The 26,300-nt window shown below is 44.5% G+C and overlaps 1 protein-coding gene across 1 annotated transcript in view; it reads left to right on the top strand.

Moving 5' to 3' along the window:
- NTSR2 (neurotensin receptor 2) overlaps positions 1-26,300 on the top strand; it is a 102,946-nt gene extending 76,646 nt beyond the window's left edge. Inside the window, 3 exon segments of the mRNA XM_056564213.1 lie at positions 16,221-16,311; positions 25,772-25,897; positions 25,899-26,300. Coding sequence (XP_056420188.1) covers positions 16,221-16,311; positions 25,772-25,897; positions 25,899-25,998 — 317 coding nt within the window. The 3' untranslated portion in view covers positions 25,999-26,300.

Here is a 26,300-nt window from a genome sequence, read left to right as displayed (position 1 = left end):
GGCAATTTATTCCACATTTTTCTACCATTGTGGCTCCTATCGTGGCTTTAACCAAAAAAAATGCTGATCCCAAGTCCTGGCCTCCTCAAGCAGAAGACGCCTTTAAACGACTCAAGTCTGCCTTTTCTTCGGCTCCCGTGCTCTCCAGACCTGACCCTTCCAAACCCTTCCTATTGGAGGTTGATGCCTCCTCAGTGGGAGCTGGAGCTGTTCTTCTACAAAAAAATTCTTCCGGGCATGCTGTCACTTGTGGTTTTTTCTCTAGGACCTTCTCTCCAGCGGAGAGGAACTACTCCATCGGGGATCGAGAGCTTCTAGCCATTAAGTTAGCACTTGAGGAATGGAGGCATCTGCTGGAGGGATCAAGATTTCCTGTTATTATCTACACCGACCACAAGAACCTCTCCTACCTCCAGTCTGCCCAACGGCTGAATCCTCGCCAGGCCCGGTGGTCTCTGTTCTTTGCCCGATTTAATTTTGAGATTCACTTTCGTCCTGCCGATAAGAACATTAGGGCCGATGCTCTCTCTCGTTCCTCGGATGCCTCAGAAGTTGATCTCCCTCCGCAACACATCATTCCACCTGACTGCCTGATCTCTACTTCTCCTGCCTCCATCAGGCAGACTCCTCCAGGGAAGACCTTTGTTTCTCCACGCCAACGCCTCGGAATCCTCAAATGGGGTCACTCCTCCCATCTCGCAGGTCATGCGGGCATCAAGAAATCTGTGCAACTCATCTCCCGCTTCTATTGGTGGCCGACTCTGGAGACGGATGTTGGGGACTTTGTGCGAGCCTGCACTATCTGTGCCCGGGATAAGACTCCTCGCCAGAAGCCCGCTGGTTTTCTTCATCCTCTGCCTGTCCCCGAACAGCCTTGGTCTCTGATTGGTATGGATTTTATTACTGATTTACCCCCTTCCCGTGGCAACACTGTTATTTGGGTGGTCGTTGATCGATTCTCCAAAATGGCACATTTCATCCCTCTTCCTGGTCTTCCTTCTGCGCCTCAGTTGGCTAAACAATTTTTTGTACACATTTTTCGTCTTCACGGGTTGCCTACGCAGATTGTCTCGGATAGAGGTGTCCAATTCGTGTCTAAATTCTGGAGGGCTCTCTGTAAACAACTCAAGATTAAATTAAATTTTTCCTCTGCATATCATCCCCAGTCCAATGGACAAGTAGAAAGAATTAACCAGATCTTGGGTGATTATTTGCGACATTTTGTTTCCTCCCGCCAGGATGACTGGGCAGATCTCCTTCCATGGGCCGAATTCTCGTATAACTTCAGGGTCTCTGAATCTTCCTCCAAATCCCCATTTTTCGTGGTGTACGGCCGTCACCCTCTTCCCCCCCTCCCTACCCCCTTGCCCTCTGGTCTGCCCGCTGTGGATGAAATTTCTCGTGACCTTTCCATTATATGGAGAGAGACCCAAAATTCTCTCTTACAGGCTTCTTCACGCATGAAGAGGTTCGCGGATAAGAAAAGAAGAGCTCCCCCCGTTTTTTCCCCTGGAGACAAGGTATGGCTCTCCGCTAAATATGTCCGCTTCCGTGTCCCTAGCTACAAGTTGGGACCACGCTATCTTGGTCCTTTCAAAATTTTGTGTCAAATTAATCCTGTCTCTTATAAACTTCTTCTTCCTCCTTCTCTTCGTATCCCTAATGCCTTTCACGTCTCTCTTCTCAAACCACTCATCCTCAACCGTTTTTCTCCCAAATCTGTTCCTCCCACTCCTGTTTCCGGCTCCTCGGACGTCTTCTCGGTCAAGGAAATTTTGGCTGCCAAAAAGGTCAGAGGGAAAAAATTTTTTTTAGTAGACTGGGAGGGTTGTGGTCCTGAAGAGAGATCCTGGGAACCTGAGGACAACATCCTTGACAAAAGTCTGCTCCTCAGGTTCTCAGGCTCCAAGAAGAGGGGGAGACCCAAGGGGGGGGGTACTGTTACGCCGAGCGCTCCGGGTCCCCGCTCCTCCCCGGAGCGCTCACTTCACTCTCTCCGCTGCAGCGCTCCGGTCACGTCCTCTGACCCGGGGCGCTGCGATCCCGCTGCCAGCCGGGATGCGATTCGCGATGCGGGTAGCGCCCGCTCGCGATGCGCACCCCGGCTCCCCTACCTGACTCGCTCCCCGTCTGTTCTGTCCCGGCGCGCGCGGCCCCGCTCCCTAGGGCGCGCGCGCGCCGGGTCTCTGCGATTTAAAGGGCCACTGCGCCGCTGATTGGCGCAGTGGTTCCAATTAGGGTAATCACCTGTGCACTTCCCTATATTACCTCACTTCCCTTGCACTCCCTTGCCGGATCTTGTTGCCTTAGTGCCAGTGAAAGCGTTCCTTGTGTGTTCCTTGCCTGTGTTTCCAGACCTTCTGCCGTTGCCCCTGACTACGATCCTTGCTGCCTGCCCCGACCTTCTGCTACGTCCGACCTTGCTTCTGCCTACTCCCTTGTACCGCGCCTATCTTCAGCAGCCAGAGAGGTGAGCCGTTGCTAGTGGATACGACCTGGTCACTACCGCCGCAGCAAGACCAACCCGCTTTGCGGCGGGCTCTGGTGAAAACCAGTAGTGGCTTAGAACCGGTCCACTAGCACGGTCCACGCCAATCCCTCTCTGGCACAGAGGATCCACTACCTGCCAGCCGGCATCGTGACACTCACTGTACCCCTTGTTACGTTCCTTGAGGGGTGTAGTTTCCAAAATAGTATGCCATGTGTTTATTATTATTATTATTATTATTTTTTTTTTTTTTTTTGCTGTTCTGGCACCATAGGGGCTTCCTAAATGTGACATGCCCCCCAAAAACCATTTCAGAAAAATTTGCTTTCCAAAAGCCAAATATGACTCCTTCTCTTTTGAGCATTGTAGTGCGCCAGCAGAGCACTTGATGTCCACACATGGGGTATTTCCATACTCAGAAGAGATGGGGTTACAAATTTTGGGGGGCATTTTCTCCTGTTGCTCTTTGTAAAAATATAAAATTTGGGGGAAAACTTGCATTTTAATGAAAAAATAATAATTTCCATATCCAACTTTAACGAAAAGTCGTCAAACACCTGTCAGGTGTTAAGGCTCACTGTACCCCTTGTTACATTCCTTAAGGGGTTTAGTTTCCAAATTAGTATGCCATGTGTTTTTTTTTTTCCTTTTCTGGCACTTAAATGTGACATGCCCCCCAAGAAACATTTCAACTCTCCAAAATCCCACTGTCGCTCCTTCACTTCTGAGCCCTCTAGTGCAACCACAGAACACTTGACATACACATATGAGGTATTTCTTTACTCAAGAGAAATTGGGTTACACATTTTAGGAATATTTCTCTCCTTTTACCCCTTGTAAAAATAAAAAAAACTGGGTCTACAAGGACATGCGAGTGTAAAGAATTAAGATTTTGAATTTTCTCCTTCAATTTGCTGCTATTCCTGTGAAACACCTAAAGGGTTAACAAACCTTTTGTATGTCATTTTGAATACTTTGAAGGGTGCAGTTTTTATAATGGGGTCATTTATGGGGTATTTCTAATAAGAAAGCCCTTCAAATCCACTTCAAAACTCAACTGGTCCCTGAAAAATTTCGATTTTGAAAATTTTGTGAAAAATTGGAAAATTGCTGCTATACTTTGAAGTCCTCTGATGTCTTCCAAAAGTAAAAACATGTCAACTTTATGATGCCAACATAAAGAAGACAGATTATTTATGTGTATCAATATATAATTTATTTGGAATATCCATTTTTCTTATAAGCAGAGAGCTTCAAAGTAAAAAAAAAATGCAAAATTTTCAATTTTTTCATCAAATTTTGGAAATTTTTACCAAGAAATTATGCAAGTATCGACAAAATTTTACCACTAACATAAAGTAGACTATGTCACCAAAAAACAATCAGAATGAAAAGTAAAAGCATCCCAGAGTTATTAATGCCTTAAGTGACAGTGGTCAGATGTGCAAAAAATGGCCAGGTCCTACAGTGAAATTTGGCTGGGTCCTTAAGGGGTAAAAGATACAACATTCTTATATACATAACATAGGGGATAATATACAATTACAGTAGAACAGATGCAGGGGGAGGCAGGGGACACTGCAGGGAGGCTGCCTGACAGGGCAGCAAGGGTACGGGGTAACAACTCCCGTGCTGGGCCACCACAAACTCCCTCTCTTAAACACAGCCGTCCTCAGTACCCAATCCTGGAAGGCGGATGACTGGAAATGGCCACAGGGGCAAAGACTGACAGTTCCTTTGGCATTATTGTCGAATGTCCTTCACAGGTCTGAATAAAAGGATCTGAGACGAGTCCATGTAGCATTTTTGTGAAAATGTCCATACATGTTCCTTTCAATAACGGGACATAAACATGTGGGCTTCATTACCCTTATAACTACATTTTTATCACATTTAATATACTTGAGTCAGATCAGGCTGCCTGAGGCTCTCTATCTGATGCCTTAGCTATTGGGGCCCCTCGGCACTAACCACTTCTCCCCAGAACTCTATACGTGTTTTTACATAACATACTTTGTATGCAGCAACTCTGTCGCTCTATGAGCTTTATTTATATTTTCAGGGAAACCCTCTAGCCAGGAGAGTACCCTGTACACGTGGACAGGTAAAATGTTAGACAGGTGAATTATGGACTGGAAATGTACATGTTAGATACAGTCCTAACTAGGCATTTGACTAGATTACATAATACATTATGTAAGCTGACTGAATTAGACTATGTGTTATACTGACAACTTTGTACACAGCACTACTATTATTCCTTATACCTAGCTGGTAGTTGTCCTTGCGGCGATCTTTGGGATCTGCGCAACACCACCTCTGGAGAATCTGGAACTCTTGAGATTTCTTGAGCTCTTGGGACTTCTGGAGCTGTGGCTGGCTCTCCCTTAGCGAACTCGGGAGCTGGTGTTAGTTCAGGACTGGCTGGACTCAGAGTCGCTTTCAGCTGTGCTGGAGAGGCTGGTGACAGGGTTGGCACTCTGGAGACTTGTGTATAGGCTGGAGCCAACGGTGACAAGACTGGGACTGGTGTGGAGACTAATGTGGGTTGAACCAGCGCCGGGGTTAGTGAGACACAGAAGATCGCAGGCTGATTTGGAGAAAACATGGGGAAATCCATAGATGGGTGGATTCCCTCGCCCGGGACATACTCTGTCGCGGGCCTGACAGCTGGGGGAGGGAGCTTTGGGAGCATTGGTAGATGTTCTTTGAGACATAACTTAATTTGATTCCAGTGAACAACTTGTGGCTCATACCCAGGTTTTTGAAGGATAGGGTATGGCCATCACTGTGTACGGTTCTGTCTCCCAGATAGAGTATAGCTTGTTGGTCCTTGGAAACTTCTGTAGCCAGACTTTATCACCCAATTGAAGTGGTTTGGCAGAGGCATGACAGTCATAGTCCTCTTGTTGTCTCTGTTGAGCCTCGCTCATCTTTTTACTGACAATTTCTTTGGCTTCTTGGATCCTCTGGTGGTCAGAGACCCATTCTAGGGAGGCTTGCGGAGAGTTGTTGAACGGGGCCTGGCGCCCAAATGTCCGGTCTTTAGGCAGCTGCCCATGTCGCCCCATCATCAAGTAGAAAGTGGTATACCCCATAGAACAATGGACTGTGTTGTTATATATCTCCAGTAATTCGGGCAGCAGTCAGGGCCACTCTTCGTGTCTTGACACAGAGGCTGCTAACAACATGTGGATAAAGACTTGATTGATGTGCTCACAGAGCCCGTTCCCCTAGGGATGTAAGCGTTAGTCTGGAGTTTCTTACAGGCATGGAATTGACATAATTCTTGGAAGAGTTGGGCTTTGAAGGCCGTTCCTCGGTCCATTAGGACAGACTCCGGACACCCAAGGGTTTGCACCCAAGAGGAGTAGAACATCTTGGCTGCTGTCTTGGCTGTGAGATCTTTGATGGGTACAACGACAACCCATTTGGAGTAATGATCCACCATGGTGAGAGCATAAGTATACCTGGACTTGGTAGGAGGTAATTTGACATGGTCTAGCACGACCAATTGGTTGGGCCTTTCACTCTGGATGGAATGGAGTGGTGCTCTTGTGTCTTTGCGTGCGTTCTTGGTGACGTTACAGACTGCACATTCACTGCATCATTTCTTAATGTCACTCCGCATTCCAATCCAATAGAATCTTCGCCTGACAGCAGCTTCGGTCTTATGGACTCCAAAGTGTCCTGACTGGTCATTTTATGCATTGAGGACCATCGCCATGTCTCTTTGGGGAACCAGGATCTGATGAAGTCGATCACCAGAGACCACATCCAAAGAATTTAAGTACAACAGCCATTTGTGCGCCACAGACATTTAAACTTGTAGTCACACTGGACCCGGCATAGATGAGTTGGCACCTTTTTCGCCAGAAGGTAGTCCAACAGATGCCCCGTGACTCGATTTTCGGCTTGAAGAGTCTTCCAGGTGAATAGGTCTTCCTTAACCTTTTCAGACCTGGGATCACACATCGGCATTGACATTTGTCTTGCTGCTTCTGTACTTGATGGTGAAACTGTAGTTGGCTAGTCTTGAAGCCCATCGCTGTTCAATGGCACCCAACTTGGCAGTGTTCAGGTGGGTCAACGGGTTATTGTCAGTGTAGACAATAAATGGCGTGGACTTTCAATTGTTTGGTCACGGCCTACACCAGGGCGAGAAGTTCCAACTTGAATGAGCTGTAATTGGCATCCTTCTCTGCTCCTCGCAGGTTGTGACTGGCAAAGGCTACTACTCACTCATAGGTGATCATAAAAGAGCAAAAAAGACCTCACAAATGGCGCTGCTGGTTCCGTGGAGATGTAGGAATAAACCAAAATCCAAGGTGGAATATTGTAAAAGCTTGTGGATTTTATTGCAAATGAATAAAACCAATAAAAGCAATAAAAGAGCGATACAAGTTAAGATTACGCGTTTTGGGGGAGCCACCCCCTTCTTCAGATCAGTATCTGATCTGAGGAAGGGGGTGGCTCCCCCCGAAACGATCCTTGGCAAAGTATAAGAGTCTTCATGTTTGACATTGTTCAGTTTCCTGTAAACAACACAGAAGCGGATGGTTGTCTTTCTTCTTGACCAGGACAAGTGGCGCCGCCCAGGGGCTCTGACTTTCTTGAATCACATCTGCCTCTTTCATGTTGGCCAGCATCTTCTTGACAGTCTGATACATGCCTGGCACGACCGGACGGTTCTTTCATTGATAGGTGGGCTATCACCTGTGAGGATTCGGTGCTGGATCATTCAAGTCTGCCCAAAGTGTGTAGGGTGCTTGCTGAAAGCCTCATGGTACCTCTTGGCGACATTGATGATTCCATTGACTTGGTCCCTTGGGGAAGTTTCATCTCCAACCTGGAGGGCTCTGGAGGGCTCACACCGGATCCTTCAGCCACTTGAGCTGCACGCTGTCAGGCGTCCTTTGACTCTAGGTGGTACAGCTGGGCTACAGGAGTGTATTTGGGCAAGACAGTAGCAGAATCAGACAGGTTTTATTAACTGCACCGGGACTCTCGCAGCTCGAACAAGAGGATGATCTTCCAATTGCATAGGTTCTAGCAGGGCTTGATATTCCCTATTCTTGACTCTGGGACGTGCACAACACCAGATGATGGTCTACCTGTTGGGTTGTAAGGTCACAGACCTGATGTCTTGAACTCGTACTCTGCAGATTTCACCTTGCTTGTTGGCAAATTTCTGCTCCGCCTGCAGAACTTTCAAGTTGTGCTGCGCAGCCCACTGTCCTGAAGGGGACATATGGGAAAGAGAGGCATGCAAAGCATCTAATATTTCAGCAAAAAAATATTTCATAATGTTCATCCCCAATATAAACTTGGAAGAACCCTTATCTGCCAAATTGGTTACAATCTCTCTCTGCCCGGTAAGTACATGCTTTCCCAACTGAATAGTTGGCTCCCAGTATCCATGTCTGGGGACTTGTTGCCCATTACCCGCCACTACTCTGAAGTTAACATCATCAGGCTCACACAATAAACTAGCATCCCAATGCTGATAGAAAACACTTTTAGGTATAGTAGACACTTGTGACCCTGTATCTATCAATGCCTCCAACGGTACACCTTCTACAACAATTTTTACATAGGGGCAGGAGGTGACATAAAGTGAGAGATGGAGAGACGAAGGATTGCGGTAATTGAAATTGCGGGGAACAGGGGCAGGTTTTCTTGGCAGGGGCGGTTAATGGTCAGGTGGAGCGGCCCGGGTGGCAAGCTCCTTCACAGTTTAGTCAGTTGTTCAATGTCCTGCCTAACACTCTGTAAATCTAAGGCTGTGGTGGCTGGCAAAGTAGAGGACACTGGGGCAGGTGGTGGTGGTATAGGTCTGGCTACCGCCTCTAATGGCTTTTGTACGGGTGTAAAAGGTGTACAAACTTCCTCTAACTCAGTCCCTGACTCAATCACTTGGACAGCCAATCTTTTGAAAGCGGGAAATTACATCTTGAGGTTTTGGACCGCTAACATTCTCAGCTGGGCTTTGTCCCACTTATTATGAGCGCCATCAATAAATCTGTCCATTAATACCTTGTTGCCCTGCTCAGGAGTTATACCATCTAATTTTTGGACAGTCTTTAGGGCATTCTGTAGGGCTACGGCATATGCTCTCAAGGTCTCACCTGGCTTTTGTGGCCTTTCATACAGCCGGAGACGTACCTCTAATGGAGAATGGGACTCAAATACCTGGTACAGTCCTTCAAAGATCTGCTCTACAGTCGCCTTCTCGGAGGCTGGTCAGGTGCGGACTTTCTTTAACGCTGGTCCCTGTAGTTGTCCTGTGAGCAATTGCACCTGTTTGTTTGTCTTTTACTCTTTCCCTCCTAACCAACTCTGGATCCTATCTTTCAAATCTCTCAAGGTGAAAGGGACTACATTGTAGGTAGGGAGGACAGGGTTCCCCATGAATACTGGTGCAGATGCTGGAACACCAGGACTGTTGATGTTGACTGCAGGCAAGGCAGGCAAGGTCTTGACTGTTGGGTCAGGTGATGACCTCGCTGCTGGAGATGAAGGGGCACTGTCACCTGGTTGATCTGGAGAGCTGGGTTCTGACATCCTGTTGAATTTTGAATGCGCTGTCGCTTTAAGAGAAATAGGGTGCGTTCCCCTTTTAAAATGCTTGCTGAAGCGCTGCAGCGGCTTTGACTTGACTAATGGGGGTACTGTAATGGATGCTCCCCCTCTATTTTGCAGGCACCCGGTTGTGAATAATCTTGTGACCAGACTTGCGTGCACTAACAAGTTAATACTGACAGCTGCTGGCACCAGAGACTTAATACTGACAATCGTTAGTATTTTCATAGTCTACGCTGCAGCGGGTGCTTGACAGCAGAGACGAGCACAGCAGCCGAGCTTTCAATATGGCTGCGCCCAGGGAACTTCCGGCTTTGGTCCAGTTGGCAAAATCTTCCCCTGTGCAACACAGGATGGCTCTTTGGTTCCTCCTCGCTGTACTGAAGAGGCGTCACCGCTGGGGACTGACGGGGCAGAGCTGTGACCGCTCGCGCGCATGGGAGACACTGGACCAAGTTAACCCTTTCAGGTACTGACCCTCTGCAGTTGACAATGGCAAATGCCAGTCATTTCTTCACCTCCCCCTCTATTTCACAATCGCCTTGGGTAAAACACTTTCCACTGACAGAGTCCCGTACAACTTTCTGCATGTGATTTCATTTGCATTGGCATGCGATTTTCTGACAATACTGGACACAGTTTAGACTGGGGGAGGACTTGTCGCATAAGGCGCATATCCTGTTCGTGACGCCAAAAGTTGTGGTATGGGGTGTGAGATGCAGGGCAGATGGAATTACCCTAGGGGCAGATGGCATTAACCTCTTGTATTTGTGATGCCAGGGCGTGGTTTATCCTCAATACCACCCGAAGGTATACTAATGGATCCTGGGCTAGGCACGAGGGCAATAATGACTCCGACGCCAAGTTACGGACAACCGTAGCTTTACTGAGTGACAGATTGTACAGTCTATACAGTGTGGCTGGGCCAACGGAGTTGACCAGTGACTTCAGAGACCTTAAGGGCTTGTTGGGACTTGCAGTGGTTTTGGACAATTTAATGCAGGCCACGTTGACTTGACAAGAGATGACAGTGACTGACTTGACTTGACTGGAGACAGACTAAGCTGTGACTTTAGCTAACTTGTAGACTTGTAGCTTGTGGCTGCAGACATGACTTGAGGCTCCTATGACTCCAGACTCTTAGGCTCGACTGCACCTCAGCAAAGACTCAGGAACTAAGAGAGAGAAGAGACTCCTCCCAGGGCTTTTATGTGGGAGACTCTGGTGGGGTCCCATTGGTCACCCTTAAGTCACCTGGTCACTGATACCTCCTGGGTAACAATCACATGACAACTGGTGATCACATGTTAACCTTTCTTAAAGATACAACATTCTTATATACATAACATAGGGGATACAATACAATTACAGTAGAACAGATGCAGGGGGGGCCCAGGGGACACTGCAGGGAGGCTGCCTGACAGGGCAGTAAGGGTACGGGGAAACAGCTCCCGTACTGGGCCCCCACAGTTACACTACTGAATTGAGTAAGCGATTTTCTACTAATGCGTTGGTTTATCTTCACTATGGAGCGCCTTTGTCTTCCTTTTTAGATTACTTTAAAGCCACGCTGTCATTGAATAGGTTACGTGAGACTTTGTTTGTAAAGTTCTGGTTCAGGAAACCAATTTTCTCGCTCACCTTTGATATTTAATCTGTAACATTGTACCAAAAATGGCCTCCCCTATTGATAAAAGCTGCCCTGCTAGTCAGAAATCATTTACAGAGGGTCAATCCATGTCAGCAGTTCTCTATAGACTTATTAATATGAAGTACCTGGGTCACAAAGGAAATACTATTCTATCTCAATCCTGTACTTGTGTCCTCATAGGCTTTAGATATTCTCCAGCAACACGGGAATTACATAGATTCATTGTACATAATATAACGGAGAGTATATGGATGTAAGGTTTTTTTATTTTACTATATACAATTAAAGGGGTAATTCGGTGGAAAACAATTTATTTTAAATCAACTGGTGCCAGAAAGTTAAATAGATTTGTAAATTACTTCTATTTAAAAATCTTATCTATCTAAAAAACTTATCAACTGCTGTATGCTCCAGAGGAAATTACCTTCTTTTTGAATTTCTTTTCTGTCCATCCACAGTGCTCTCTGCTGACACCTCTGAACAGTTCCTTACATGACAGAGGTGTCAATAGAGAGCACTGTGGACAGACAGGAAATAAATTCAACAAGAAAAGAACTTCCTGTGGAGCATACAGCAGCTCATAAGTACTGAAGGATTAAGATTTTTTAATAGAAGTAATTTACAAATTTGTATAACTTTCTGGAATCAGTTGAATTAATATAAATTGTTTTCCACCGGAGTGCCCGTTTAATTTTTATTTAAAGGGTTAATGCCAAGAAACAGTTCTGTAGTGATCAGCGGGTTGCGTTGGCGAATGTTAACTTACTGGTACAAGTACAGAGCAGCAATATGTGATAAATTGCGAGCACTACGCAAAGTCAATTAGGCTACGTGTATGAGCAGTCTAAGGGGTAAAGTAAAAAATACATATTTATTAATAATGGTTTGTTAAGTTGCCCTATTTTTCTAGTTTCCATCTTCACCTTATTACAGCTGAATTCAATATATTGTAGCTTCATCTGCAGGGTCCCAATACTGGGTCATCTGGTACCAGAACATTTGTTGAAGGATATCTGCCTTATTGCTTATGTCTTTTGCTGATGTTATATGTTATATTGATTTTTGGCATTTATGTTGCACTGCTAAAATTCAAAGTGTGTGGCATCACAAACACTAACATTTAGTAGGCCCGTACACTAACATTACTACACTTCTCATATACCGGGGGGGATTGTCCCTAGCCCAGCCCCTCCTCAGAGAGAGGAAATCCTGAGGAAAAGTGAGACCATTAGTTAGACCTCACCAACCAGGACCATTTGGGATACCAATAATCCTGCAAAGATAAGCCTACATAACTTGTAGTTTTATTCTGGAAGAAATACAAAGGATTACATTATTAGAGTCTTTGGGTTAAATGTTTTATAAGGGTATGTTCACACTACGGATATGTCGCTGAATCTCCGCTCGCAGAATTCAGCGGGCGGAGTTTCAGCCTGGCAGCTGGCGGCAGCGGTAGGACCATGCGGCACTGCGCAGTCACTATTGACTGCTATACAGTACTCGCGGACTTCCGCGCAAAGAATGAACATGTTCTTTCTTTGCGCTGAACAATTTCATCGGCGGAATTGTCCGCCGCTTAAATTCCGCAGTGTGAACGGGTCTTGCGGAAGACCCATTCACACCGATGCTAATGTTCACTGTGCGGAATTCCACTTGCGGAATTCTCCACATCAAGGACCTTACAGGGCTTCAGGCCGGACCTAGAGACATTAGAGCTAACAAGTCACAGATTTACCTCAAGACCTGCACTCCACAGAGGGCACTGCAGCTCAGCTATTGTGAATATATTTACTCTACATTTTATCTGCTGGGAGCCAACCTGTGAAAATTCTTAGGACTGGCACATTTCCTTTTAGAGGAGGCGGAAGAGAGCGCAGCTTTTTCCCAGGGGGCGCCTACTCACACCAGCCATTGTTTGTCTGAAACATTTCAAAAGACTGTTCCTTCAGTCCTGTGGAAATTTTTTTTCATCAAGCAAATGAAGAACTGTTACTTTCTTTATCTTTATGTTTGGTTCCTATATTGCACATTTACCACAAGGGCACCTAACTTTTCTGCAGCCGGATATTACATGGGAGACATTACACCCTCTATACCAGGGGTCTCATACTGGTGTCCCTCCAGATGTTGCAAAACTTCAACTCCCAGAATTCCTGACAGCCGTTAGCTGCAGCAAATAGCCGTCTGGGCACGTCCAGGCATGCTGGGAGTTGAAGTTTTGCAACATCTGGAGGGCCACCAGTTTGAGACGCTTGCTCTATACTAACTGTGCACCCCCCCCCCCCCCCCCCAGTCACTGTGCCAATCTACAGGGTGTGGAAACCCTTGTGTCAAACAACTTCATCCATGACAGACTGGACCACCACACATTTTATTTTATTAACCCCTTTCCAACCTATGATATATGTCATGCAGATACTGACCGCTACTCGCGGCATCCCGCCACGCCAGGTAAGATGGTGGCTATCACTAATAGCCAGCCATCTTGCCTCGGAACCTAGGGGTTTTGCCCCCCCCCCCCCCCCCCTCAAATCTGACTAGCTGATGGCAGCGTTTGGCACATAGGAATCCTGAGCAGCGCAGTGTGTGTGTCCCGATCATGGGGATTGGGACACACACACCGCTCTGCTAGGAGTCCCCAATGTCCCTTACCTTTCTCCCAGTGTCCCTTACCTGTCCTGAGCTGCCCACACTGTACCCGCCTGCTTGCTTCACTTCCGTTTTTTTTTTTTTTTTTTTGTGTATGTGTCTTTTGTTTGTAAAGGAGCTGTTTAGTTGTACAACAGCTACCCCTAGTGTCCTAAACCTGTTACTGCATCTTTTGTGCACTAGACATTAGGGGGAGCTGTTGTACAGAAGTAAAAATAAATAAATAAATATATATACACACATACATATTCAAAATGTAATTGTTCCCCACAAACATTTAATTTTGAACTTTTGTGGAAAATTCGAAAAAATGCTCATAATAATATAAGCCTTCTAATGTCGTAAAAAAGTAAAAGAATGTTTAACAAATGATGCCAACATAAAGTAGACATGTTGTGGATGTGAATTAAAGACTAAATTTATTTGGCATGATTATTTCTTTTACATGTTATCCGTTTGGATCTGTTTGGATCTGTTTTTGTTCAGTTAATGAACAAAAAAAAATTTTGTTCTGAGCATGCTCAAAAGTAAAAACAGATAAAAAAAACGGAATGATAAAAACGGATGCAAACGGATGACTTTAAAGGCTCCTCCATTTTCCATAGACTTCAATGTTAAATTTACTGCATCCGTTTTTTCTTCCGTTTTTTGGACGGAAGAAAAATACTGCATGTGCCGTCAAAAAAAAAACAGAATTGAGTGCAGACGGGTGCAAATGGGTGCAAACGGATTGTAAAAAAATCCCATTGACATGAATGGGATTTTTTTTTTTTTAAACCGTTTTGAATCCGTTTACAGCCTGCAAAAAAGGAAACACAACGGGGATTAAAAAAAACGGAGACAGACGGCCATGTGAACGCACCCTTAACCCCTTTTCAACACAGGACGTAAATGTACGTCCTGGTGAGGTGGTACTTAACGCACCAGGATGTACATTTACAATCTAAGCATAACCGCGAGCATCGGAGCGATGCTCGGGTCATGCGCGGCAGGTCCCAGCTGCTGATCGCAGCCAGGGACCCGCCGGTAATGGCGAACATTCGCGATACCGCGGATGTCCGCCATTAACCCCTCAGATGTCATGATCAATACAGATCACGGCATCTGCAGCATCGCGGTCACTAAAATGGATGATCGGATTGCCCGCAGCGCTGCCGCGGTGATCCGATCATCCAGCACGGCAGACCGAGGTCCCCTTACCTGGCTCCACTGCCTTCCCGACGTCTTCTGCTCTGATCTGCCTTCTCGCAGACCAGAGCAGAAGATGACCGATAACCCTGATCAGTGCTATGTCCTATACATAGCACTGAACAGGATTAGCAATTGAGTGATTGCTATAAATAGTCCCCTATGGGGACTATTAAAGTGTAAAAATAAAAGTAAAAAAAGTAAAAAAATAAAGTTAAAAAACTTAAATTGTCCCATTTTCCCTATTTCACCTCAAAAAAAATTTACAAAATATTTGATATACAAATTTGGTATCGCCGGGTGCGTAAATATCTGAACTATTAAAATAAAATGATAATGATACCATACGCTGAATGGTGTGAACGTAAAAAAAAAAAGTCCAAAATAGCTGCTTTTTTATAACATTTTATCCCCAAAAAATTTATAAAAAATGGATTAAAAGTTTTATATAAGCAAATATGGTATCAATAAAAAGTTTAAATCACAGCGCAAAAAATGAGCCCTCATACCGCCACTTATACGGAAAAATGAAAAAGTTATAGGTCTTCATAACAGGGCGATTTAAAACGTACTAATTTGGTTAAAAATGTTGCGATTTTTTTAAGCGCAACAGTAATAGAAAAGTATGTTATCATGGGTATCATTTTAATAGTATTGACCCAAAGAACAAAGAACACATGTCATTTTTACCATAAATTGTACGGCGTGAAAACAAAACCTTCCAAAATTAGCTAAATTGCGGTTTTCTTTTTAATTTCCCCCCCCACAAATAGCATTATTTTGGTTGCGCCATACATTTGATGGTAAAGTAAGTGATGGCATTACAACGGACAACTGGTCGCGCAAAAAACAAGCCCTCATACTAGTCTGTGGATGAAAATATAAAAGAGTTATGATTTTTTGAATGCGAGGAGGAAAAAACAAAAATGTAAAAATAAAATTGTCTGCGTCCTTAAGGCCCAAATGGGCTGAGTCCTTAAGGGGGTTAAAGAGACACATGTCAGATTTGAAAAAAACGGACTGGGGTCATGAAGGCCAAAACTAGCTGGGCCATGAAGGGGTTAAAATATAGATTTATGCTACATAAAAATTGTAATCATTTTGAGAAAAAAAAAAAATGTTGCTGGTACTGAAGAAGCCAAAGAATTCTGAATTGTGGAAGAGACGGGATGATAATGCGGGGTCCTGTAATAGGTTACATCATTTACAACATTTCATTTATACTTTATCCTTATGTGAACTCTTAGGCTGGGTTCACACTGCAGAATTTCTGCCGGAGATCGAGCCAACGGCGCTAGGACAGAACAGACTGCATTGCTGCCTCCATAGACGGCAATGCATTTCTGGGTGGATATTTTGGGATGTCTGCTCAGAAATGCATTGACATCTATGGGGACGGCCATGTAGTCCTCACGGTCCTAGTGCCGCTGGCTTGATCTCCAGCAGAAATTCTCTCCAGAAATTCCGCAGTGTGAACCCAGCCTTACATGGGATTCAAGCATCAATGTAAGTATAGACAGCATGAATGTCTTCTACAATGTATAATCGTATCCATGTTACCGTGAATATGAATAAATGATCAAGTGTTAGAGATGTTTCCGCATAGAAACCATTTGTATCCTGTCATTTCCTGAGATATTCATCATTCTCTGCAATTAACAGGAGCGATTGTGATTGCCTACTTTGTGTGCTGGTTGCCTTACCACGCCAGAAGACTGATGTTCTGCTACATCCCGGATGATGAGTGGTCGGGGTGAGTGCTATTTGTGTTCATTCATCTGACATCTGGTCCTGTTGTACTGATCCTATAGCCTATACTAGTGTTTCCCAACCAGGGTGCCTCCAGCTGTTGCAAAACTACAACTCCCAGCTTGCCCGGACAGCCTTTGGCTGTCCGGGCATGCTGGGAGTTGTAGTTTTGCAACAGCTGCAGGCACCCTGGTTGGGAAACACTGGCCTATACTGTACCTCTTTTATACAACAGACAACAAAAGGATCCCTGTACAGTGGTCCCTCAACATATGATATTAATTGGTTCCAGGAGAACCATCATATGTTGAAACCATCATATGTCGAGTACATATGTCTATGTAAAAATGGTAATTGGTTCTGGGGCCTTGGAACCATTGTATGTTGAATACATATCTCTATGGGAAACTGCTAATTGGTTCTGGGATGACCATTGTATGTGGAGTGTATGGGGAGTGTTTAACAAACCAGGGTGCCTCCAGCTGTTGCACAACTACAACTCCCAGCATGCATGTACAACCATTGATTGTCTGGGCATGCTGGGAGTTATAGTTTTGCAACAGCTGGAGGCACACTGATAGGGAAACATTGATGTATGGGGTGTATAGTGTGTCTATGTATTGTATGTGATGTGTGACATCGCATACAGTACTGTACAGTTCTTTAAATACCTTCAGGGGGGACAGAATGTCCTCCATTACAATCCTGCCGACTACAGCTCTATAGGAAAGGAAGGGGAGGGCAGCCAGCATCTCATTGGATGCCTGCAGCAAGATGCACAAGGCTATTGGCTATAGCTGCACTGGGGGGGGGCGGGGCTTACACGGAGCTCACAGTGGAAGCCTGCGTGAGTTAGCAGGACAGCATGTGAGTAACAGGAGGCAGAACGGGGCACACGGGGACATTAAACAACTATCTGTCAGTTGCTGAAGTTGTCAGCGCTGTCAGATAGCTGTTTGTATGATGGCCCCGACACACAGCAGCATCATATGTCGAGGCTGCCTTCAACATACGATGGGCTCTGAGAGGCCATCATATGTTGAAATGATCATATGTCGGGGCCATCATAAGTCGGGGGGTCACTGTATTGTACTTACAAACTAAGGAGTACAGAACATAGTCTAGGGGTTTTGAGAGTAAGACAACAGATGTAGCAGGTGCCAACCTGCTTGGTGGTATGCTACTCTATTTCTGTGGTGCACGGCAGGTACTCCTGTCAAGTACAGTATTCCCTGCTCCAGTACAGGACTGTAGTGGAGGGAAAAAAGAAGAGAGGCGGCACTGATGGCGCCTCGTGTATTACCCCAAGCAAGAGAGGGAAGACTAGATGTCAGGGCTGCCGATTAGTGTTGAGCGGCATAGGCCATATTCGAATTCGCGATATTTCGCGAATATATGGACGAATATTCGTCATATATTCGCTAAATTTGCATATTTGTAATATTCGCGTTTTATTTTCGCATATGCAAAAATGCGCGCATGCGATAATTTGCATATACAGAAAATTAGCATAAGCGAAAATTCGCGTATGCAAAAATGAGCAAATAGAAAAATAAACATAAGCGAAAAATTTGCATATGCGAAAATTAGCATATGCACATTTTCGCATATGCGAAAATTCGCACGCCAGTCTCATACGGTAGTATTAGAGCCTTCTTTACACCACACACGCTGGAAGCAGAGAGGGATGATCACTGTGATGTGTACTGTGAAAAAAAAACAAAAAAAAAAAACGAATATTCGTAATTACGAATATATAGTGCTATATTCGCGAATATTCCCGAATTCACGAATATGCGATATTCGCGAATGAAATTTGCATTGCGAATATTCGCAAGCAACACTACTGCCGACACCTCTAGTAGATGCCCTCTCACCTTAAAAAAGTATAAATGCGCCTATAACCCTAGTATATGTAGGGTACCAATAGTAGAAATTCGCTGCTGGAGCCGGGAGGTCGCAGAAAGTAGGAAGAATCCAATCCTGGGGAAGAGTCAGATAAGACGGGAAGAAGAGAACCTATAACCCTGGCGCTGCGGGTGTTCGTCTCAAGAATTCAATGGAGACAGATGTGAGCAAACTCAGATCCCTTCGGCAGGGACGACTTTACTGAAGTAAAATAATTTAAAAAAAAATAGGGGTACAGATTACGCGTTTCGAGGGAAACACCCTCATCATCAGATCTGATGAAGAAGGAGTTTCCCTTGAAACGCGCAATCTGTACCCCTATTTTTTATTTTACTTCAATAAAGTGGTCCCTCCCGAGGGATCTGAGTTTGCTCACATCTGTCTCCATTGAATTCTTGAGACGAACACCCGCAGCGCCAGGGTTATAGGTCCTCTTCTTCCCGTCTTATCTGACCAGTACAGAACTGGGCAGCGATGCACACAATGGCCCTGATTTACTATTGTAAACCCCACGTTTTGTCGTGATGTGCGCCATAAATTATGTCTGCGCCAGAATTGGAAAAAAACCTGACTAACTCTCCATTTTACTGAGAAAACCCGAAAAGGAGGTGTGACCATTGGGAAAAGGGGGCGTGACAGTTGGGAAAAAGGGGCATGGCAGTCGGGGAAAGGGGGGGTGGCAGTCGGGATAAGGGGGCGTGCCCACCAACATGTTCACAAAAAAAACACATATTTACTAAGGTTTCCACAGAAAATGTGAGGAAAGACAGATCAGAGAATGTGTAAAAAGAAAAGCAAAATGTAGCGAAACATTAGTAAAAACCTACACAACACTCTTAGTAAATCAGGGCCATTGTATGCATCGTCACTAACTTTACATTCTCCAGGCCTGGTAAGGAAGGGGTGCAAGACTTGCCAGTTAGCAGATGATCTATACTCTTAATATGCATTAAATTTCGGACTACTGCAATGGGACCCGACCCTACACAGCACAGCATTTGCATTCTGCTGCCTCTTAGGGAAGCCGGGCTTAGGGCAAGGTGGCGAGGCACATAAGGCAAATTGTGTCCCCCTTCCACCCCACCATATAATAAGTTCAGAACCGTAGTAGTTGGGTCATAGGTAGTGAAAGGGTTAATGGGAATATCCCCAGTGGTTTATGGGAGTGAATAAGCGAGGTCCTGTCCTGTGTCATGTTTTCTGTTTCTAAAAGGCACAACAGTACTTTGATGTATACGTGGCATGACAGATACCGCTGTCAGTAATAGACTCGATTGACTTACAATGGGACGCGTCAGATTCTGCTAAAGTTTGCATCATTCTAGGAAGAGTCCAGATCAGAGTCCAGAATAAAATCCACCAAATTCATTCAGACCCTTAAAATATACAACTTTACATTAATGTTAATTAAAGGGGTACTCCTCTGGAAAACATTTTTTTTTTTAAATCAACTGGTGCTAGAAAGTTAAATAGATTTGTAAATTACTTCTATTAAAAAATTGTATTCCTTCCAGTACTTATCAGATGCTGTTATGATCCACAGGAAGTTCTTTTCTTTTTGAATTTCCTTTGTGTCTGGCCACAGTGCTCTCTGCTGACACCTCTGTCATTTTAGGAACTGTCCCATAGGAAACCTCTCTTGCTCTGGACAGTTCCTAAAATGGACAGAGGTGTCAGAAGAAAGCACTGTGGTCAGACAGAAAGGAAAGAACTTCCTGTGGCTCATAACAGCAGCTGATAAGTACTGGAAGGATTATTTAAGATTTTTTAATAGAAGTAATTTACAAATCTGTTTAACTTTCTGGCACCAGTTGATAAAAAAAAATGTTTTCCAGTGGAGTACCCCTTTAAGAGAATTCTAAGAGCCACTATATATATATATATATATATATATATATATATATATATATATATATATATATATACTAAGTAATTATGGAGAACATTAAATGGCCCCTGTCATTAGTAAGAAAAATGTATATATAATAGATTAGCCTATAATATACTTCTTAATACAATTTTGTAACTTTATGTGTTAAATTAACCCTTAAAAGTTTGGCTACCAGGGGTCCTCCTTCTCGTCCTGCCTGCAGTCCTGCCTGGTGGAGACAAAAGTAAGAAAATTCAGCTCCCTTTCCCTTTGAGCTGAGCTATACTGTAGAGTTACAATGCCTCCAGTGCTTAGTGCTAAGTATTGTGCTGAATATTTATGCTAAATTTGCAAGCAGCTGGACAGAGCTGAACACACTGTAGAGTTCAGTGCTGAGAGCTGGGGGGGGGGGGGGGGGTTTGCTGTGTCCAGTCTCAGCCAGACACAGCCCATTTTACACTGAACTGCTCTAGACTGTGTGTAGCAGATGATGTCAAGCCTGCTGGTGAACGCCCCTTCCCAGTCTGTGGAGCTCAGTGAGAAGAGCAGAAGATTCAGAAAAATATCAAGGTAGAAAAAAATTATCATGGTGGGGGGGGGGGGAGTGAACTGGGAAGATTACAAATTGTATCAAGCTCATTACAGGTACTCTTTAACTGTAAAAATAGAATTGCACACCAGTTGGAATCGAATAGTTCTTTATACAGTATGTGTAAATATAAAGATGGTCTAAGTGATTACAATAATAGAGCAAAATTATACATTAATTGGGAAAAACTGTAGAATTGAAAGGAGGCTCTAGCACCCTGTTGGGCCCCTTTAGCCTAAAATAAGTCTGGGCCTGGAAGCAAACAGGTTAGTTATGGCAAACTGTGGCACATTTGCGCACATTTGCAGCTTAGCCTGTAGACCCTGCACACTTGTAGTGTTGCTCGCGAATATTCGCAATTCGAATTTTATTCGCGAATATTGCGAATATAGCACTATATATTCGTAATTACGAATATTTGGGTTTTTTCGCATATGCGTAAATATATGCACATATTCGCGAATATTGAGCCCTCCCTTATTTAATGGTATAGGGAACTGTGACTAGTGCATTAACTCTGTGATTTTTTGCCCATTGAAATCAATAGCTACATTGTGGTCTATGGGGATCTCACGGCATGTAAAACAGTAAGATAAGCAGGACCGTCTTGACAGCACAGTGGATGGGAGACCACCATGGATTTGAGTACCGGGGTGGGATAGAGTTTTACAGTGTTGTGGTTTAACTTTACTTTCCTGGAAAAGCTGCTGAGTTGCCCATAGCAACCAGATTGCTTCCTCCATTTTTCAGAGGCCTTTTCAAAAATTAAAGAAGCAATCTGATTGGTTGCTATGGGCAACTGCACAACTCTTCTACACTGGTTTTGATTTATCAAAACCTGTCCAGAGGAAAAGTTTCTGAGTTGCACATAGCAACCAATCAGATCGCTTCCTTCATTTTGCAGAGGCCTTGTGAAAAATGAAAGAAGCAATCTGATTGGTTGCTATGGGCAACTTTTCCAGGAAAGTAAAGTTAAACCACAACACTGTAAAATGCTGTCTCACCCCGGGACTCGAACCCATGGTGGTCTCCCATCCACTGTGCTGCCAAGACAGTCCTGCTTATCCTACTGTTTTCCATGCTGTGAGTTCCCCATAGAGCACAATGGTCCTATTGGTTTCAATGGCTGAAAAATCACAGAGTTAATGCACTAGTCACAGTTCCCTATACCATTAAATAAGGGAGGGCTCAATATTCGCGAATATGCAAATATATTTTCGCATATGCGAATATAACAAATATGCGAATTTCGCGAATATATGACGAATAGTCGTCCATATATTCGCGAAATATCGAGAATTCGAATATGGCCTATGCCGCTCATCACTACACACTTGTAGGTTGCTGAAGCTGGGGTCCTTGCTGGTGGTCACATAAATGATTATGGATAAACCCGGTGACCATGCAGGAAAATGAAGTCTTGTAATTTGCCAGAAAAATTCCTTGGAAACCAATGGTTTGTGTGATGAAAAATGCCAGTTTAAAGCCATTAGAAGCAGCATGTGTGGCCGTAGAATGTCTTTCATCCAGAAGTGCGCTTCAGATCTCAACCAGAGCCCGGATTTGTCACTAAAGACAATGGGGGAGATTAATCAAAACCTGTGCAAAGGGAAAGTTACCCAGTTGCTCATAGCAACCAATCAGATCACTTCTTTCATTTTGCAGAGGCCTTGTTAAAAGTGAAAGAAGAGATCTGATTGGTTGCTATGGGCAACTGGGTAACTTCTGGACAGGTTTCGATAAATCTCCCCCAATATGGTTCCAGTCTATAGCAGTCCAGGTTTCTAATTCACAACACCCCAGCAAACAAAGGAGACAGTGGCTGGCTGTCAATGACAGGACACATAATGGACACCCCAATAAACAAACAGTTCTACAGCTTCCTACTCCACCTGATGAACCTGTGTGCGGACTGGCCAGCAGCGTCTGCAGCAAATATTAGTACAATCCAGAAAAAAGAAAGCATTCAGCATGTACTTTTGGATCCGTTAAACGCTTAATCATGACATGAGAAAGCCAGTGAGAGACTGGTGAAACGTGCATTCAGCATGTACTTTTGGATCCGTTAAACGCTTAATCATGACATGAGAAAGCCAGTGAGAGACTGGTGAAACGTTGTCTTTGCACATGATGGAATAAACAACCACCTTTTGCATATTTGTGGAGTGCTGCATCATCTTTATTTCTCTTGATTGAGGAACCAGTGGACCCAGGTTCCAGGAATGCGGGCACCCCATTTTCATTTTCTTCTTCTACTCTGGACGACTGAGGTGCTGTCTTTATCTATTTGGTATATATATATATATTCAATAAAAATGAGAAGCGGCACTCCAATGTAGCGTGATAGCGTGGTTTTATTCACCCATCTTGTCAGCAGTGCTACGTTTCGGACTTCCCAATGACACCTTTCTCAAGCTCATTAGACAACCTACATCACTTCCTTTTATATGATGCCTGCCAGTGACATCAGTGTTTACAATTTACATAATATATTCATATAAACAAACACCAAAACATGCAATTGTGTGTAATATAATAAACGATTATAAATTCAAGTAGAGAAAACAGACACAATTTGTATTTTGATCTTCTTGCTTCTCAGCATAACAGGTTGTTAGTATACATTTTGATCAAAAAGTACAAGCCCACTCGCCACGTCAAGGCCACCTATTTAGAGTGGGTCCCTAACGTCCCTAGCATAAAATGGCGTAGCACTGGTGTTGCGGTGGTGGTGGTCACAGCCCAGTGCTACGCCATTTTATTCTAGGGACATTAGGCACCCACTCTAGATAGGTGGACTTGACGTGGCGAGTCATGCCCCCTCCCATAGACTTGCATTGAGGGGACGGGGCGGTGTGATGTCATGAGGGGGCGGGGATATGATGTCACAATCTCCCGTTGCCGGCACCAGCGTTTGGAACAGTTTGTTCCCAGCTCTGAGCAGCGGAGTACCCCTTTAAGACACAAACTGCTATTTCGATGTATAAATCTGATAATAAGATGTTTATTCTACACTAGGCAGTAAACTGTCTCTATATTTATTTAGCGCATAGACGTAACTTGTGTAGAGGTTATTCGTCTGGGGTAGGAGGAAATATGTTAAGACAACATCACAAAAATCAAGAACAACATATTTCATATGCAATATATTTATTAAAGTACAACACTATATTCATGTAGCAACTGGTACGGGCCAGTAGTATTTACATTGACAAGAAAGGATAGTATAGATTGGATCATAGATGATTACGGGGTGACTGGTATATCCCTATCTAGTGGCCCTGCCTGGCGATACTGCAGGTCCCCTGTCCTAATGACCTGGGCCTACACTGGAACCTCCTAGTGACCCAAGGCTACAGAGGGGACAACAAAACAATAATACTGTCTCGCCAAGGAGCGGTTGAGCATGGCCATTGGCCCATTGGATTAATCCAATCTCCGTTAAATGCATACCTCTAACTATGCAACACATACAACTGTGGGTCTGAAATGTGAATACTATTATATACCCCTGGTTACCACCCTCGGGTTTTGATATTGTATTGTATTGTATTTACCACATGTATGTTTATTCTTGATATAGTATCAGTGCGTCATACATAATATACTACACTGTATATTGGATCTTATGGGCCAATGGCCATGCTCAACCGCTCCTTGGCGAAACAGTATTATTGTTTTGTTGTCCCCTCTGTAGCCTTGGGTCACTAGGAGGTTCCAGTGTAGGCCCAGGTCATTAGGACAGGGGACCTGCAGTATCGCCAGGCAGGGCCACTAGATAGGGATATACCAGTCCCCCCCGTATTCATCTATGATCCAATCTATACTATCCTTTCTTGTCAATGTAAATACTACTGTGCCGTACCAGTCGCTACTCGAATATAGTGTTGTACTTTAATAAATATATTGCATATGAAATATGTTGTTCTTGATTTTTTTTCTATATTTATTTAGTCTTAGATTAATCTTGTGACCCTGACATTATATATTTATCTGTGAAATATGACAAGGTACATGTGAAGATTAGATTTTTTTTATACATCTTTATAGATATTATGTATATGCAGATTCTATACCTCTAGAGGCAAGACCCAGCGTCTAGACCACACCTGTAATTATTGCCGTATTTTTTACCGTATAAGACGCACTTTTTCTTCCCCAAAACTGGTGGGTCTTATACGGCAAATTCACCCCTATCGCGGCGGTCCCTGCGGCCATCAACGGCCGGGACCCGCGGCTAATACAGGACATCACCGATCGCGGTGATGCCCTGTATTAACCCTTCAGACGCGGCAATCAAAGCTGACCAGGGAAAGTGACACTAGGGAAAGTGACACTAACCCGGCTGTTCAGTCGGGCTGTTCGGGACCGCCACGGTGAAATCGCGGCGTCCCGAACAGCTTACAGGACACCGGAAGGGACCTTACCTGCCTCCTCGGTGTCTGCTCCATGCCTGGATCCCCTGCATGGCCGGCGCTTTCCTTCGACATCATCACATCATCGCGCACGCCGTCCCGTCATCCAATAGGAGCGGAGTGCGTAGCGACGTGATGGCGGCGACGGAGAGCGAGGATCCCAGGGAAGAAGACATCCGGAGCGTCGGGGACACCACGGGGACAGCGATGGAGCGACATCCAGGGCAGCGGTGACGGGTCCGGAGCGGTGGGGACACGTGAGTATAGCCTCCTATACCAGTGGTCTTCAACCTGCCGACCTCCAGATGTTGCAAAACTACAACTCCCAGCATGCCCGGACAGCCAACGGCTGTCCGGGCATGCTGGGAGTTGTAGTTTTGCAACATCTGGAGGTCGGCAGGTTGAAGATCACTGTTGGGTTCAGAATCTTTTTTTTTCTAGATTTTGCACCTTTAAAATAGGGTGCGTCTTATACGCCGGTGCGTCCTATAGGGCGAAAAATACGGTAAATATCATATTACATAACTGCATGCTGAGATTTGCAGCAATCTGACATTTCTATCTGGGTGCATTATTTTTGTTGTCAGTGGAATTGGGACTTTTGCTATGGGGGCCCTATGGTGTCTGTGTCCATCATCTCTTACTGTAGGGGCTCTTTAATTCTGGTGTCTTCTTCCTACAGGTTCCTCTATACATTCTACCACTATTTCTACATGTTGACCAACACATTGTTCTACGTCAGCTCTGCTGTCAACCCAATCCTCTACAACATGGTCTCTTCTTCATTCCGACAACTGTTTCTGGAGACTATGGGCCTGTCCTGCAGTAAAAGCCGCCTACATCTCTCCAGATCAGCCTCCTCCAACACCGAATAGTATCGTGTGTTACGTATCCATGTGTAACACCTGAACAGTACTGAAATGCGTCACTGACTAAGGTGATGAAAGTGCCGGTACACACATATGTGTCATTGGTTATATCATTATATCAGTGATCCCTCAACTTACAATGGCCTCAACATACAATAGTTTCAACATACAATAGTCTTTTCTGGACCATTGTAACTTGAAACCAGGCTCAACATACAATGTAAAGACAGTCCAGATCTGTGAAACATGTCAATGGCCGGAAGAACCGACCAATCAGAATGGGCATTCACTGGTAAAACACCTGTATAAGGCTGGGTCCACACTACGTTTTGTCCCATACGG

This window comes from Hyla sarda, chromosome 3, assembly GCF_029499605.1.
Source record: "Hyla sarda isolate aHylSar1 chromosome 3, aHylSar1.hap1, whole genome shotgun sequence".
Classification (NCBI taxonomy): domain Eukaryota; kingdom Metazoa; phylum Chordata; class Amphibia; order Anura; family Hylidae; genus Hyla; species Hyla sarda.
The sequence above is the reverse complement of the archived record's forward strand: the minus strand, read 5'-3'. Positions and strand labels throughout refer to the sequence as shown.